Source organism: Phalacrocorax aristotelis, chromosome 10, assembly GCF_949628215.1.
Source record: "Phalacrocorax aristotelis chromosome 10, bGulAri2.1, whole genome shotgun sequence".
In the NCBI taxonomy this organism is placed as follows: Eukaryota; Metazoa; Chordata; class Aves; order Suliformes; family Phalacrocoracidae; genus Phalacrocorax; species Phalacrocorax aristotelis.
The window spans coordinates 2,170,142-2,183,201 of NC_134285.1; the positions used below are offsets into that span (position 1 = coordinate 2,170,142).

A 13,060-nucleotide genomic window follows, 5' to 3' on the forward strand; every position below is an offset into this window, starting at 1 on the left:
TACTCTGTGCCTGGGAGGTCGTCGTCTTGCCCTGAGGAAAATTTGTGGAGGTGCTGCTAGCAGGACCATTTCTCTTGTTTGTTTATGGTGAACAGTCACTTCAGTTCTTATTTTCTCCCCCATCATGATTTCTTGTGATAAGAGGCACTTGCACAGAAGTTGGGTTCACGTAGGCAATTCTGCAGAAAGCAAACTGGAGTCAATAGGAGGAGCAAACCCAAACTTTATCTCAAGTCTGGGCCTGGTTCACTGAATGCCTGTACTGGGTTTGCATGTGTGAGTGGGGCTGTAAGGGCAGGGCGACGTCCTTGTCCTTTAGCAGCTCTCCCACCTCTGTGCCTTACAGCAGTCAGAGTGAGAGGCCTACCATGCCCTTGGACTGCAAAGATAAATAAAACAAGGTACCAGTGTATTACTTAAAAAGAAAAAAATAATTCCTGACATCTCTAACATGAAGTGAAAAAAACCCTTTTTGCTTAGTGAGGTTTGTTCAAACACTCCCAAGTGACTGTCAGGAATTAAATATCCATCTAAATTTGCTTTTTTCCCCCATGTTAACACCCTCAGCTTCAAACATTTGCCAGGGATCCAGCCAACCTGCAGATGATCAGCAACCTCACCTTGCTCCGGGAGACAGCTGTGTACTATATCTCGCTGCTGACCTCTGGACCTGATTTTCCCTTATCAAGGTACACGTCCTGACCTGAATTCCTACCTGACTTATGGTTTAGCATGGTATCATGACTTACCAAAAGTTTGTCGAGTTGGTTCTGATAGCTGCTTCCATGAAAAGCATTTCTCTGTTCCTCAAATAACTGCATTGCACTTGATCTCGGGGAGGGCCAGACCACAAGTTCCAAATCTTGGGAAATGACTGTCATGCAGTGCCGACCAACAGCACATCTTGCACGTTTTTGCAGCTTTGCATGACACAGCAGTGCTCTCTGTAAACAGGAGCGTTAGCATTGCCAGAGCTAAAATGAACTGGGGGAAACGTGCACTAGAAAAGAGCATCCTTTGGAAAAAGAGGAAAGATCTGACAGAGCCACTGTCTATCCTACTGGTAACCTTTCCTGTCTCCCACCTGCAGTCTCCCAGACAAATTTGTTTGCTACCTGAGCCCCTCAGCAGTGAGCAACCTGAGCAGAGATAATGCTTTGAGCTTGGCCCAGAGGATCAGTAAGAACTGCCCATTGAACCTGACATACAGAGGAATAACTAGAGAGAGAGCTCCCTCCTCCCTGACAACAGAGGAACTGCAGGTAATCTCCTGTCCAGCCCTGCAGCTCAGTCCTTCATTCACCCAGACAAGACTTGGGACGGTTGAGGTTTCAGTTCTCATGCCTCCTCTTGTGTACGCTCCTGTAGGTCAGCTCGCATTTTAAATGTGTTGTCTGGCTGGTGTTTCATAATCTGAAAATTCTCAGTGGGTGGAGGCCATCTATCAACAGGCTTCATCACACAAGCTTGAGGCAGAAAGTCCAGTGATTGAAGACATACAAAGGCTGTAGGTTCGAATAGGCTCACGTCGTTGCTCCTCTGACTTTCTTTTCTGGGACCTCTTCAGGTTGCATCTGCTTTGGTGAGAAAGTTCGAGCATTTCTCTCCTGCAATCCTGCGTGCATTGGGCCAGGCTGCAGTTGGGCTGTCCATATCCGACATTGAAAATGGCATCAGTGATGAAGACCTTGAAGCATCTATTCCTGCCCTGGGTAAAGTTCGTGGCTGGAACGCTGAGCAGTCCAGCGCTATTATCAGCAAACTGCTCAGCTCTGGCTATCAGGTACAAAGGATAAGGTCCAGAAATGCACCTCATGCCCGGGGTAGCTAGCTGCCAGCAAATGATGTTTGGCCCTTCATGTGCCGCCTGCATGCATTACCTTTCAGATCTCGGATGGACAGAGCCTGGCAAAGCTAGGGAGCTTGGTGGCGGGCCTCAACAGCAGCACAATTCAAAGTCTGCCTCCACAAGTGATTTTGGAAGCCATTAAGTTGCCTGAGTTTGTTCAGCAAATGGTGACCCTGCCCTCTGCTCTGAAAATGGCATTTGTGGAAAAGGTGAAGTCATTTTTCTCTTCAGGCGTCATAAATTAGCAAAGCTCCAGTGACTCACAGCTAAAAACACTGGTTACCTGGGGCCAGGCATTGACACACACCCAGACAGCAGTCCCCTGGGGGTATTTGTCTTGCTAAACAGAGTGTGCAGCAGGACAAGCATCTCAAATCCCTGTCACAGTGCAGATGTCCTTGGGTGCCAGCCAGTGTGTCCTGCCAAGCCTCTTGGGGACAAGGGCAGAAGAGACAGTTGTTTTACGGGGTGGTCCTAGAAACTATTCCCCACTGACTTGAAAAGATGCTCTCAGAGAAAGGATACTGTCATGGTTTGGAGTGAGAACATGTGAGAAGTGAAGGCAGCTTTGAAAGTCCCTTTTAGGGGGGACTGATCCTTCAGCAGTGCACTGTTTCATGCTCCCTCCATGTGTTTGTGTAGGATTTGGACACCTCTGTGCCTCTTCTTTCTTGCCATGACTTCAGCCTTCAAGTTGCATGTGTAGCATTCAAGTTTGTTGCTATTCATCCTCCCTCTGGTAGGAAACACTCTGACCTGTGTTTGGCACCAGAGGCCCTGCCCGTAGCATGCCCTGGGGCAATGGGGCTGCAGGGCTCTGTGTGAAGCACTGGGGAAATAACGTCTCATTTGCCACAGGATTGTTCTGCAGTGTGTCTTCAGCAAGTTGAGACGTTGTTTGGGTTGGCAGAGGGAGAACGTGTCCCTCCCTTCTGGGTGGTTAAATGTTTTTAGGGCATAAAGCCAGGAGGTAGGAAACTGGTAAGAGACTGAATCATTCCCATTCATCAGGACCCCAGGTGTCAGCTCCAAGCAGCTCTCCTAGTCTGATGGATGTCAAACAGGAAATATTTCATAGTGTTAGGTCTCTGAGAAGTGCACAGATGACCAAGTTGTAGCAAGGTGTGGGTTGGTCTCTTTTCTCAAGTTACTAGTAAGAGAACAAGAGGAAATGGCCTCAAGCTGCATCAGGGCAGGTTTAGGTTGGGTATTAGGGAAAATGTCTTCCCTGCCAGAGTGGTCAGGCCTTGGCACAGGCTGCCCAGAGAGGTGGGGGAGTCACCGTCCCTGGGGGGGTTAAAAAACTGTGCAGACATGGCGCTTGGGGCCATGGCTTAGGAGGCCTGGGGGTGTTGGGTTGGGGGTTGGACCTGATGATCCTAGAGGTCTTTTCCAACCTTAATGATTCTATGATCAGCAGGGGAGTTTGCCTGGGTTCTTTCCAGTTGGTCATTTCTTCTCCAGCAGTTGTTTGTTTCAGCTGTAGTATTTGAATTATATATTTTTTTTTTTTAAAAAGATCTCCTCCAGTGTAGACCACTCAGTTGACCTGGTTAAATATATCCCTGATGGTCTGGCCAGTTACATTCCAAAATCATTGCTTGTTTTTGGGGAAGAGATGCCCAGTATTCAGGATCTCAACAGTAAAACGTGGACCCGAGAACAGGTAATACGCTAGTGGCTTGTGTCCTTCTTAGTGTCAGCCTTGGACTCTACAGAGCTATGAGTCCGCTCTGCGAATCTGCCTGAAAATACAGGTGAATGTTGCAGAAGAGCGTGGTAAAACAATTGACGCTCTGGCTTTGCTTCACAGGCTGCCATGTTTTTCAGTTACGTGATAAAGATGGAGCCTGACTTCAGCAGGTAGCGTTTTTCTTCTTCCATTTTCCATGTTTGTGTTTGCTTTGATTGCAATTTCCGTGTTTCTTTCAGTAAATATGGCAGACCCACCATGTCCAACCCATAGCAACAGATGGGAAATATCGTGCAAACCCAAACACAGGCACGTAGCATCAAGATTTACCAGGGTGTCAGCTGCAAAATATACCTGTAAGCCACACTTGCTTTCTAAAATGATGGCGCTGGCTCAGGCTGCACCTGGAACCTTGCTTCTGACTGCCTCTGCGGAAGGCGTTTCTAATTGGAGAACGTGTCAGTCTGCCACAGCGCTATTCCAGGGATTAAATTTAGCGGGGCTGATATATGTCTTCTGTCAGCTCTTGTACCCGAGATGAAAAATTATGAAAACCATGATATATGCAATGGAGTTGACATCAGTGTCCTGCTGATTTCACAACAGAAGCTTTTCCATATAGAAAGCAATTAAAGTTGTAAGGACTTCTCCCTGCGCTCTCCCAGGCTGTACAACCTATGCTCCGTGATGAGGATCTGCACGACTCCATTCCGCTTTCAATGCGTGCTGTGTGCTGCAAACACAGTAGGCAGGAGGAGACTGAGCTTGTAAATCAGGATGCAGCACTAGTACTTGGGGGGGGATGGGTGGGGGGGAAGGTCCCTGCATTTCTACTTCCAGTACGAGTCTTTAGCTGGTGTTTATTTGACCGGTGATGGCTTCTTGGTCTCCCACATAGGTCAAGACTAGCAATTTTGAGGGGATGGAGTTAAGCTTTGAGAGCGGGGGAGGTTTATGCTTGCCGTATTTGTCATTATATATGTGGGAGATCAGCACTGAATTTTCTCCTGAAGTCCTTGCCCCTCTGATTTGCTTTCTGTAAATGTTCAGGCTTTCCCAGTCAGTCCTCCAAGGCTTCACATGTGCAGCTGCCAATGTGACGGAAGCAGAAAGATTTCAGGAGTTGGCCAAAGTCATGAAGAAGAAAAATGTCAAACTAGGAGAAGACCAGGTCGGTTCCCGTATTTCAAAATGCTGTATTTGATGTTGTCATGAAGATAGCAATGAGGATTATTCAGCAAGAACAAATACACTTTCAGCTTGAGGGACTAGAACAAATGTAACCGGTCCTGGGTCTCCACCCCAGTTCTGAATTTCCCTGAAGAGAGGAGAAGTGAAAACCCCGTTGGCTAGGTTGCTCAGGAACCAAAACATCTGATTTCTGTAATCTTTTTTTCCTTACTTTGGAGGAGCAGAGTAAAATCTTTATATTTGTTTTATTTTTTCTTACGTTTTCATGCTGTTTTCTTTCTTCGATGTGAACTGTGGTGTCCTTTCAGCTGAGCTGCTTAGTGAAGTTGGTAACGTTGCATGGGATTCCCAAGGATTTAGATAGCTATCCTGAAGACCTGTTGCTGTTTTTAAGGTAACTGTGCTATGGTTTTCATATTGCCTTAGTACTTAGCGGGGAAAAAGGGGTATTACTTTATAACCCAGCTGGTAAGGACTGGGTCATGTTTGATGTACATTTCAAATTTGTTCAGGCCTCCTTACAGGGGATAAAAACAAAATCAGATTGCAGAAAGCTTTCAAAAGGGTTTTAAGGTCCTTTCAGATTCTGCCATCATATTAATATAAACAGAATGAAGCTCTTTTTAAATATATCTGTTTGGATATGAAACCAGTATGTGGTTTTAGTACTTTCTGGGCTCTGAACGTGCTTTCTCCCTTACAACATCAAAGAAAACAGGCAGTGGAGTGGATTTCTTTTTTCCAGTAGCTACCCACTGTGGTTCTGTATCCAAACCTTGAACAATTTTAAGCTGAGTCTCACAATAGATTCCTTAAGGTGAAAATGAATTTTTAAAAGATGTGGACTAGGAACTCTGGGAAGAACAACTGCATAAAGTTCAGTCCGCAGGTGTGGAAGAGGCTGTATTGGACACAGTATATGTTGAACAGCCTTGAACCTGACCAACTGTTTGATGTCGTTCACTGGAACTCATGGAGTATTTGTCTTTCTAGTCCTTCAGACTACGCCGCGACAGGGAGCTGCAGGCAGTACTTTACTAATATTGGGAAAGCAAATCTTGATGTTCTGCAAAGAGAGTCGTCTCGGCGGAAGCAGCTGCTCAGGGAGGCTTTCCTATGTTTGGTACGTGGTGAGGGGATGGCTCTGCACGAGGCTGGGGAGAACTCGGGGTTCAAGAAAGCTCTTCTACAGTGGCATCTGCTTCTATTTAATGCCTCTGTCTTGTATTACTTCAGAAAATTCCTGGCCCACAAGTAAGCGAGGAAAATGCAGAGATTCTGGGACATCTGGTCTGTGACCTGGGTGGAGAATACATTAGAAGTTCTGGTGGGAATTTGCTGAAGCAATTAAGCCAATGTGAATCTTTCCTGCCTGATCAAGAAGAGGCTATTAGGAGTGTCATCGGCAGTGGTAACACTACATTTGGGTATGAATTTTTCTTCTGGGCACCTGCAAAACAGTTCCCTTAAACAAAACCATTGTCCTGGTAAGACCTGAGTGCACTTCAGCCAACCAGCTTGATCAAAACCTTGGATAATTCGTTGCTTTTTAATTTCATGCTGGGCTTTTTACATTGTTTTATTTGAACTTCTTTCAGCTGAAACGTTTGGCTGGAATTCCACCAAAAAATACTGTGTCATTTTTTGTCTCACCTGCTCTAGTTATAACAGCCTTTCCTCTGCTCTATTTTTCATTAATCAAACTTCTCTGAGACTGTCCTGATGAACACAGGTGGGCTCTAGCTGTTTGTCAGCCACTGACACATTCTGTTTCTGCCTGTCAAACTGACAGATGCTTGATAAATCCCTGGCTAACAAAGACATTGTCCAGGGAGGCAAAATATATTCCCTCCTGTGTCAAATGCCCTGAGATCTTACCACTGAATTGGGTAATAGTAAGCAACAGATATTCTTTGGGTTTCATGCTTAAGAATATAATGTATTTGTTAAATGCCATTTTCCCACCCAGCTGCCCTTTTTCATGACCCTAATAATTGCTCCTGCTCTGGTGGAATGAGGTGTTGCGTAACAGGAAGCGATCAACAAGTTTTAGCATTTAAATCCTGTGTTTTCTTAACTTCAGATGTTACAAGGGACGTAATCCTGGCAGTTTTTAAGGTGGGGTTTGAGGGTTCGGATTTTTTTATTGTTCTTCCTTGAAAGCTGATTCCTGCTAAGTTTTGTATGCAGGCCGCCTGAAACGTGGTCAGCTTTTACCTTGAATGAGCTCGGTGGGTTGATTCCTGTATTTGATCACAGCACCTTGCAGAAGATTCCCAAGGTAGGTTATTCGTAGATGCGTGGGGAGTTTGGGAAGCACTCCTAGGTCCTGCAGTATGGAAGAAATATGATGGGGGTTGTTCAGCCAGTATGTTTTCAGTAGTGTCTTCGTCTAAAAGTTTGGTGCCAAAGGGGATGGATGGTCTGTGAGAAGTGAGGGTTGATCAAGCTGACAGCCTGGAACTGCAAATGTAGATCGCTGTCATCCTCTTCCTGTAACTGTCAGAAGAGTACCAGGGGTGGAAAGCAGTAGTAACTATATACAGTGCTTTGTGAGGAGGTAAAATCGATTATGGGGCATGGGACTTGATGGAGTTTAAGCATTTAGAAATTTGCCTTTGGCTTACCAAGGGTCTCTAGGCTTATGGCAGCAGGTCTGCTGCTCGTAGTACTTTAACAGGGAAGCTTCTTGTATGTGTAAATAGCAATTTCTTATGCTGGTGATACGCCCAAGATTGCAATATCCACCTGGTGAAATGTTTTCTTTGCAGAATGCTTTGGCAGTTTGGCTGAAAAACTTTGCACACAATTCACCTCTGTCAAGGGAGGAGCTGGCCACCGTTGTCCAAGTACTCCTGCCTACCAGGCATAAGCGTGCTGATGGTATGGGAGCTTTCTCTGATCCATAATGGCAGCGTTCATTCCCCCTGGTATCAGGGTTGACCCTAGCGCTTGTGGGTCTCCCTGAATATGTCTGAGTTGAACTATGAAACACTTGATGGTAGGTCACCTGGGAGGAGGGTGGAACCGTGACTGCATACCTGTCCACCTGCAGCAAGCTGAGCATCCAAAGCTTGAAGCAAAAGGACTTAACACTGAGCACATTTGATAATTGCTTCAACAGGTTGCCCACCTAGCAAGAAGATAACAGAGATGGTTCTTAACAATGAATTGATGCCTCTTCAATACACGCCTGAGGAGTTACATGCTTGCCTGAAGAATGTGTCTCTGGAGAATCACCTCTCTCTGATACTGACCTATCCCTTCACAGTCCAGCAATTGGCTGTGCTGAAGAGAAGTCTGGATGAGGTGATGCCAGGCTGAAGAATGTCAAATTATCTACTGGTGGGATCTAGCTCAGAAACTTGTCCGGTTGAGTTTATGTATCTCCAAGGACTGAGACTCCACTATCTCTCTGGGCTCCTCTTCCAATGTTTGACCACCTTTATTGTGAAAATATCCTTTTCTTAGTATCTAATCAGAATTTTCATTGCCTGTTGGCTGTTATCCTTTCACTGTGCACCTGTGGGAAGAGTGTGGCTCCATCCTCCCTATCATCTCCCATTACAGAGTTGAAGCCAGTAATAAAATCCTCACCTAGTAGTCTCTTCAGACTGGAAAAAAACCCAGCTCCCTCGGTCCCACTGCTCCACTTTGTACATTGTGTGCTTCTGCCCGCCCCGACCAGGGTGGCCCTCTTAGGGTTGCTCGTCTTTGCTAGACTTTGACAAAATCTTTCTCATACCAGGGAGCCCAAAACTGGACATAGTATCCAGATGGGGTCTTGCAAGTGCCAGCCAAGTGGAGAGGAATAATCACTTCCCTTGACCTGCCAGCTGTGCTGCTGCTGCCAGGGAAGCCCAGTGTTTGATTAGCCTTGGCCATGGCAAGGCATGCTGCCCACCCAGATCTGTGTTGAGTCAGTTCATAGCATGCTTCAGGTTTTGTTCCTTCCCCCGGAGCCTGCTTGCCTGAGCTATCAAGCAGAAAAAGGACAGATGGGCTCATGGAATCTCACTGGCTTTGGTTCCTTGTAGACCTTTTGGGCTTTTCCACGTTAATTTTGCGAAGAGCATGAATTCGTAAGCGCAGGCATGATAACGAGTGTTCGTAGCAATAACAACAGTCTTTCCACAGACATATCCTGACGGGTATCCTGAAAGTCTGCTCCCCAAGCTGGGCTCTCTTCTTGATTTCGTCACCCCTGAGGATGTTTCCAAATGGAACATAACTTCGGCTGACATGCTGGCTGCCTTGCTAAAAAGTCAGCCCCCTGATTATCAGGTGGGGATTTGCGTTTGCTTTCCCGCCCGAGTTTGCTTTCTCGTTTGGGAGTTGCTGGTGCAGGACTAGCTTAGTGGGTTCAGAGATGATTTGGCCCACCTTTGAGGTCCAAACAAATAGATTTGAAATGATCCAGATTTTATTTTTGTCATTATTGCATTTGGTTTTGTTTCGAGGAACATTTGGATTCAAGTTAACTTTTGAAAAAATTAAATGTGTTTCTAGGCTTCCACGGTGATTAAACGATACGTTGACTTGGGAAATGCCTTGAATGCCACTGCACTGAACGCAATTGGTACGAAATACCTGTGCCTTCTAAACGTATCTGTGCTGAACATGATAGACCCCAACAGCTTGAAGTGAGTCAAGTATTGTGATGCTCTTACTTCTTGCAAAAGCACTTTCCCATCAGCAAGTGTAGTTTCCTTTTCTCTCCACTCAGTGAAAGGAAGTCTAGGAGGCAACTTAGTGCCTGCTTTGTGTCCAGGTTTAAAAGCCTGCTGTTTGCCAACCTGCCTGGAAGGGCTCAGATTTGCACTCAAACTCTCTTTATTGCGCCTCAGCTGACAACACATATGGTCTGCGTGCATGCTTGTATCTAGAGGCAAAAGAAAACAAATTAAATTTAACTTAAATTCCTTTGAAAGATTAAATGAAATTAAGTAAATAACTATCTTTGCAAGTAAATAAACTTGTCACGCATGGTCAGAGCCACCATAACTTAGAAGACACATAATTTTGAGCAGGAGACTGAGCCTTTTTTTTTTTTGCTTAGCTTCTCTCCATACCTCTTCTGTCTGCTGGGGGGAGGGGGTACCCTGTCCTATGTAGAGAATCCCAGAGAAATACTCCAAATAGTTAAAAAATTGTTCAAGTTGAAGATGATAACTTTTCTCTCTCTAAATCTTCATTTTTCTGCAGACTGGTGTCTCTGAATCCTACAGCCTGTTCACAGCTTACAAAAGACATCTTATATGTTAAAGCAAAGCATGCTTTCTCAGACCAGCACTATTCACCTGCGTACTATAAGCTTATTGAACCGTATCTAGGTATGTAAAAGAACAGTATGTTATGGGGAAAGAGAGAAGTCTTAGCCAGAAACTGAATGGGTATCAAATGCCATCTAAGATGTGGGAATTTTCAAAACCGAGTTGTTAAGTTTTGGAGCATTTGGGTCTTTTCCAACTTGCAGATGGCATAAAATATTCTTGAGAGATTCTGTACCTGACTTAAAGTTGCCCAAATCAATTGTCAGACTCTCACAGGGAAAATCAAACTCGTGACTTGTGGGGAGGGGTAAGATCTGCTAGATCCATGAGAAATCAAGCTGCTAATGCTTAATGTTTATCGCACAGTTGTTCTCTGTGTCACAAACCATAGATTTTTCTCTGTTAAGCCCAGAATTCACCCACAGCCTGAGCAAACTCTTCTTACCCCTTTGTCTAGCGTCTGGCATTGTCACAGGTTGCTTTAATGGCCAATATAATAATACCTTGCAGCAAAACGAAGTAGCATCCATAGAGTTTTGCAGCTGAAAGTCACTCTGTTAGCACCCCCAGCCGCAGAAATTTTGGAGACATCAATTATAGCTCCAGCTTATACAGACGCACAACACTGCTCATTTGAGGGCTGTCCTCCATGCATTGATACGCTTTCTTTTCTGGGTCCCAGGGGGTGCTCCTGGTATTGATCTCAAAGCTCTAAGCAAGGATGACGTGAACATGGAAGTTAGTACTTTGGCAAAGTTAAGGAGAGACTCTTTGATGGTGAGTTAAATTTCGAAATTATTTGACTCCTTGCATTCATATCGAGGTGAGTAGTTGGTTTTGGTTGTGTTGTCCGTTGGTGTAAATCAGGGGTCGCTGCGACAAATTCAGAATAACGCTAGTCCAGTAGCAAGTGGAGAACTGGCCTGAAACTTCTGTAAAAATATAAATTGAGTCATACATGGATGCTTAGCCAGTCTTACTGGGGAATTTCTTTAGAGCTGGCTTTCACAGCAGTAGTGGCAGGGGACAGGCGTTCGCTAGTCCACAGCTGTGTGACACACCTTTTAACAAGTGATAGCAGTAATATCATAAATTGTGAGAGAAAGCCCAGTTCTTTGGGCAGGGACTGGGGCCCCCACTTGGGTGTAGGAGACTTGTCATCACAGGGCAACAGAAATAGGCTTTAAGGAACCATTGTGTTCTTTCCCCTAACCTAAGGCAAGACTGTCCCAGCTGGAACCACTCCCCAGAAATTTGTCCTTGTTGTTCATACTTGTGCTAATAGAAACCTCATCGGTTCCTTGGCCAGAGGTTTTGTTTCCATTCCTGTATTTACATCCGTAATTCTTGCTCTTTCGATTTCTCCTAGAGCCTGACACCTTCTGACGTTCGGTGCTTGCTGGGCATCCATCTTGGAGATCTGGTGCAATGGCAGAATGTGTCTCCCATCCGGGAGTGGGTCCAAAGGCAGAAACAGTCAGAACTGGATCAGCTGCAAATTTCACTCACTGGGGGAACACAAGAGGGCTACTTAAACATCGTTACCCCCAAATTTCAGTGTACGTAGTATGTTAGGACCTCTGACTGTTGTCCTTTAAATATTTATTTTTGGGTTACAGCGAGGAGAACTACTTCCTTATGGAAGCCAGGTGCTTTGTCGCCTGTGAAGGAGAAGCGAGCGCACCAAGGTGGGGTAGCTCCCGGAGCCCTGCGTCAGGGCCTTGCTCAAGCAAGCGGTGGCCTTGGGCAGTGCTGCCAGACAGCTCTGCTCCCGCTTTTAGCAGCGCTTGTGCCCGGGCCCTGGAAAGTCCTGCTGGCTGCTCTTTTGCTGAGAGAGCACAGACTGTAGATCTGGGCTACTGCGGGGTCCCTTCCAGGGGCACTTGCCACCATCCATGCACCCAGCCCCAGTAAACACGCTGGGCAGTGTTCACCTCTTCCCTTCGCCTCCTGGCGTCAAGGGGCAGCAAGTTCAGTTCTGCCAAGGAGCCTGAAGCCTTGCAGAGCAAATCCCAGGTCCAAGATGAGAAGCAATCCTGTAATCCCACTGAGAGCATCCTCGCTGGCTGCACACCTCAACTGAGTGAGCACATCCAGAGCTGCCTCCTCGGCTGTGTGTTGGAGCTGCGCTATGACTTGGTGGTCCTGTTAGGGGTGGCTATTTACCGGTTAGAAAGCCAAAGATCTTCCCTGGATGGGGCATAATGAGATGTTCTCCCCCATGGGGGGAAACAGTTCAGTTGTTGATTTCTTTGCGCTGATGCAGCCTCTTTTTCTTCTAGCACCATCCTTGGCCTCTCTGGGTGCTGTGGCCACGACACTCCACCTCCTGCCTGCTCTGCTTATCAGTTTCCTGATGATGTCGGGCTTGTCTTGAAAATCTTCCATCAAGAGAAGGCAAGATGAGGGGGACCAGCCTGTGACCTGCTCTGAGGCCTGTCGGGGACAGCCACGCCTGGGGGCTGAGGGGATGCTCAGTGCTAGCGGGCAGCAGGCCAGGGTTCACTTTTAGGTACTTTTCTCTTTCAAATCACTTTTAAAAAAAAAAAAAAAAAAAAAATCAGTGTTGTATCTGAATTGAAGGTTTCAGCCTCTTCAGAGCAGGATCTTTGCCTTTTGTAGATATCAAGCCTGGGTAAGGCCCAGCCATATTGCTGCAACACAAACGATGTCAATATTTTACTGGGCAGCCCTGGTGGGTTTAAGGGTGAGCAAATTGGCTGTTCTGCGTGTTAATGATTGCGTTTCTCAAAGAGCCTCATCTCTTAATGCTACCAGGACCTCCGAGTGGGAGTGAAGTTCTCCGGCTGGTTGTAAATAAATAATGGAACTAAGTAAAAATAAAATGCCAGAAGCAGCTCGATTAGTTGCTATTGTCTTCTCTTTGTTCATACCACCCACGCCTTCGTGTCTGCAAGTATCGGCCAGGAACCCCAGGCGTGCCTGTTTAATTTCTTTGGTGTTGAACTACTCGAAGCTAAGGCTGTTCTGTTTCCTCGTGGGGAGGGTAGAAGAACTTTCTGTAGGATTTTCAACATTTTTTCCCCCCCCTCA

At 46.0% G+C, this 13,060-nt stretch overlaps 1 protein-coding gene across 3 annotated transcripts in view; it reads left to right on the plus strand.

The window, feature by feature from the left end:
- The window catches only part of MSLN (mesothelin), a 79,295-nt gene extending 66,421 nt beyond the window's left edge, over positions 1-12,874 (plus strand). For all 3 annotated transcript variants that reach the window (XM_075104680.1, XM_075104682.1, XM_075104681.1), the window contains 19 exons: positions 568-689; positions 1,091-1,262; positions 1,568-1,783; positions 1,888-2,058; positions 3,369-3,515; positions 3,663-3,712; positions 4,593-4,713; positions 5,042-5,127; positions 5,727-5,856; positions 5,970-6,160; positions 6,924-7,014; positions 7,505-7,616; positions 7,858-8,042; positions 8,871-9,017; positions 9,243-9,376; positions 9,939-10,066; positions 10,689-10,783; positions 11,376-11,565; positions 12,289-12,874. In XM_075104680.1, the coding sequence (XP_074960781.1) occupies positions 568-689; positions 1,091-1,262; positions 1,568-1,783; positions 1,888-2,058; positions 3,369-3,515; positions 3,663-3,712; positions 4,593-4,713; positions 5,042-5,127; positions 5,727-5,856; positions 5,970-6,160; positions 6,924-7,014; positions 7,505-7,616; positions 7,858-8,042; positions 8,871-9,017; positions 9,243-9,376; positions 9,939-10,066; positions 10,689-10,783; positions 11,376-11,565; positions 12,289-12,383 (2,583 nt within the window). In that variant the 3' untranslated portion in view covers positions 12,384-12,874. The remainder of the gene's footprint in view (positions 1-567; positions 690-1,090; positions 1,263-1,567; positions 1,784-1,887; positions 2,059-3,368; positions 3,516-3,662; positions 3,713-4,592; positions 4,714-5,041; positions 5,128-5,726; positions 5,857-5,969; positions 6,161-6,923; positions 7,015-7,504; positions 7,617-7,857; positions 8,043-8,870; positions 9,018-9,242; positions 9,377-9,938; positions 10,067-10,688; positions 10,784-11,375; positions 11,566-12,288) is intronic.
- The last annotated feature ends 186 nt before the right edge of the window (positions 12,875-13,060 follow it).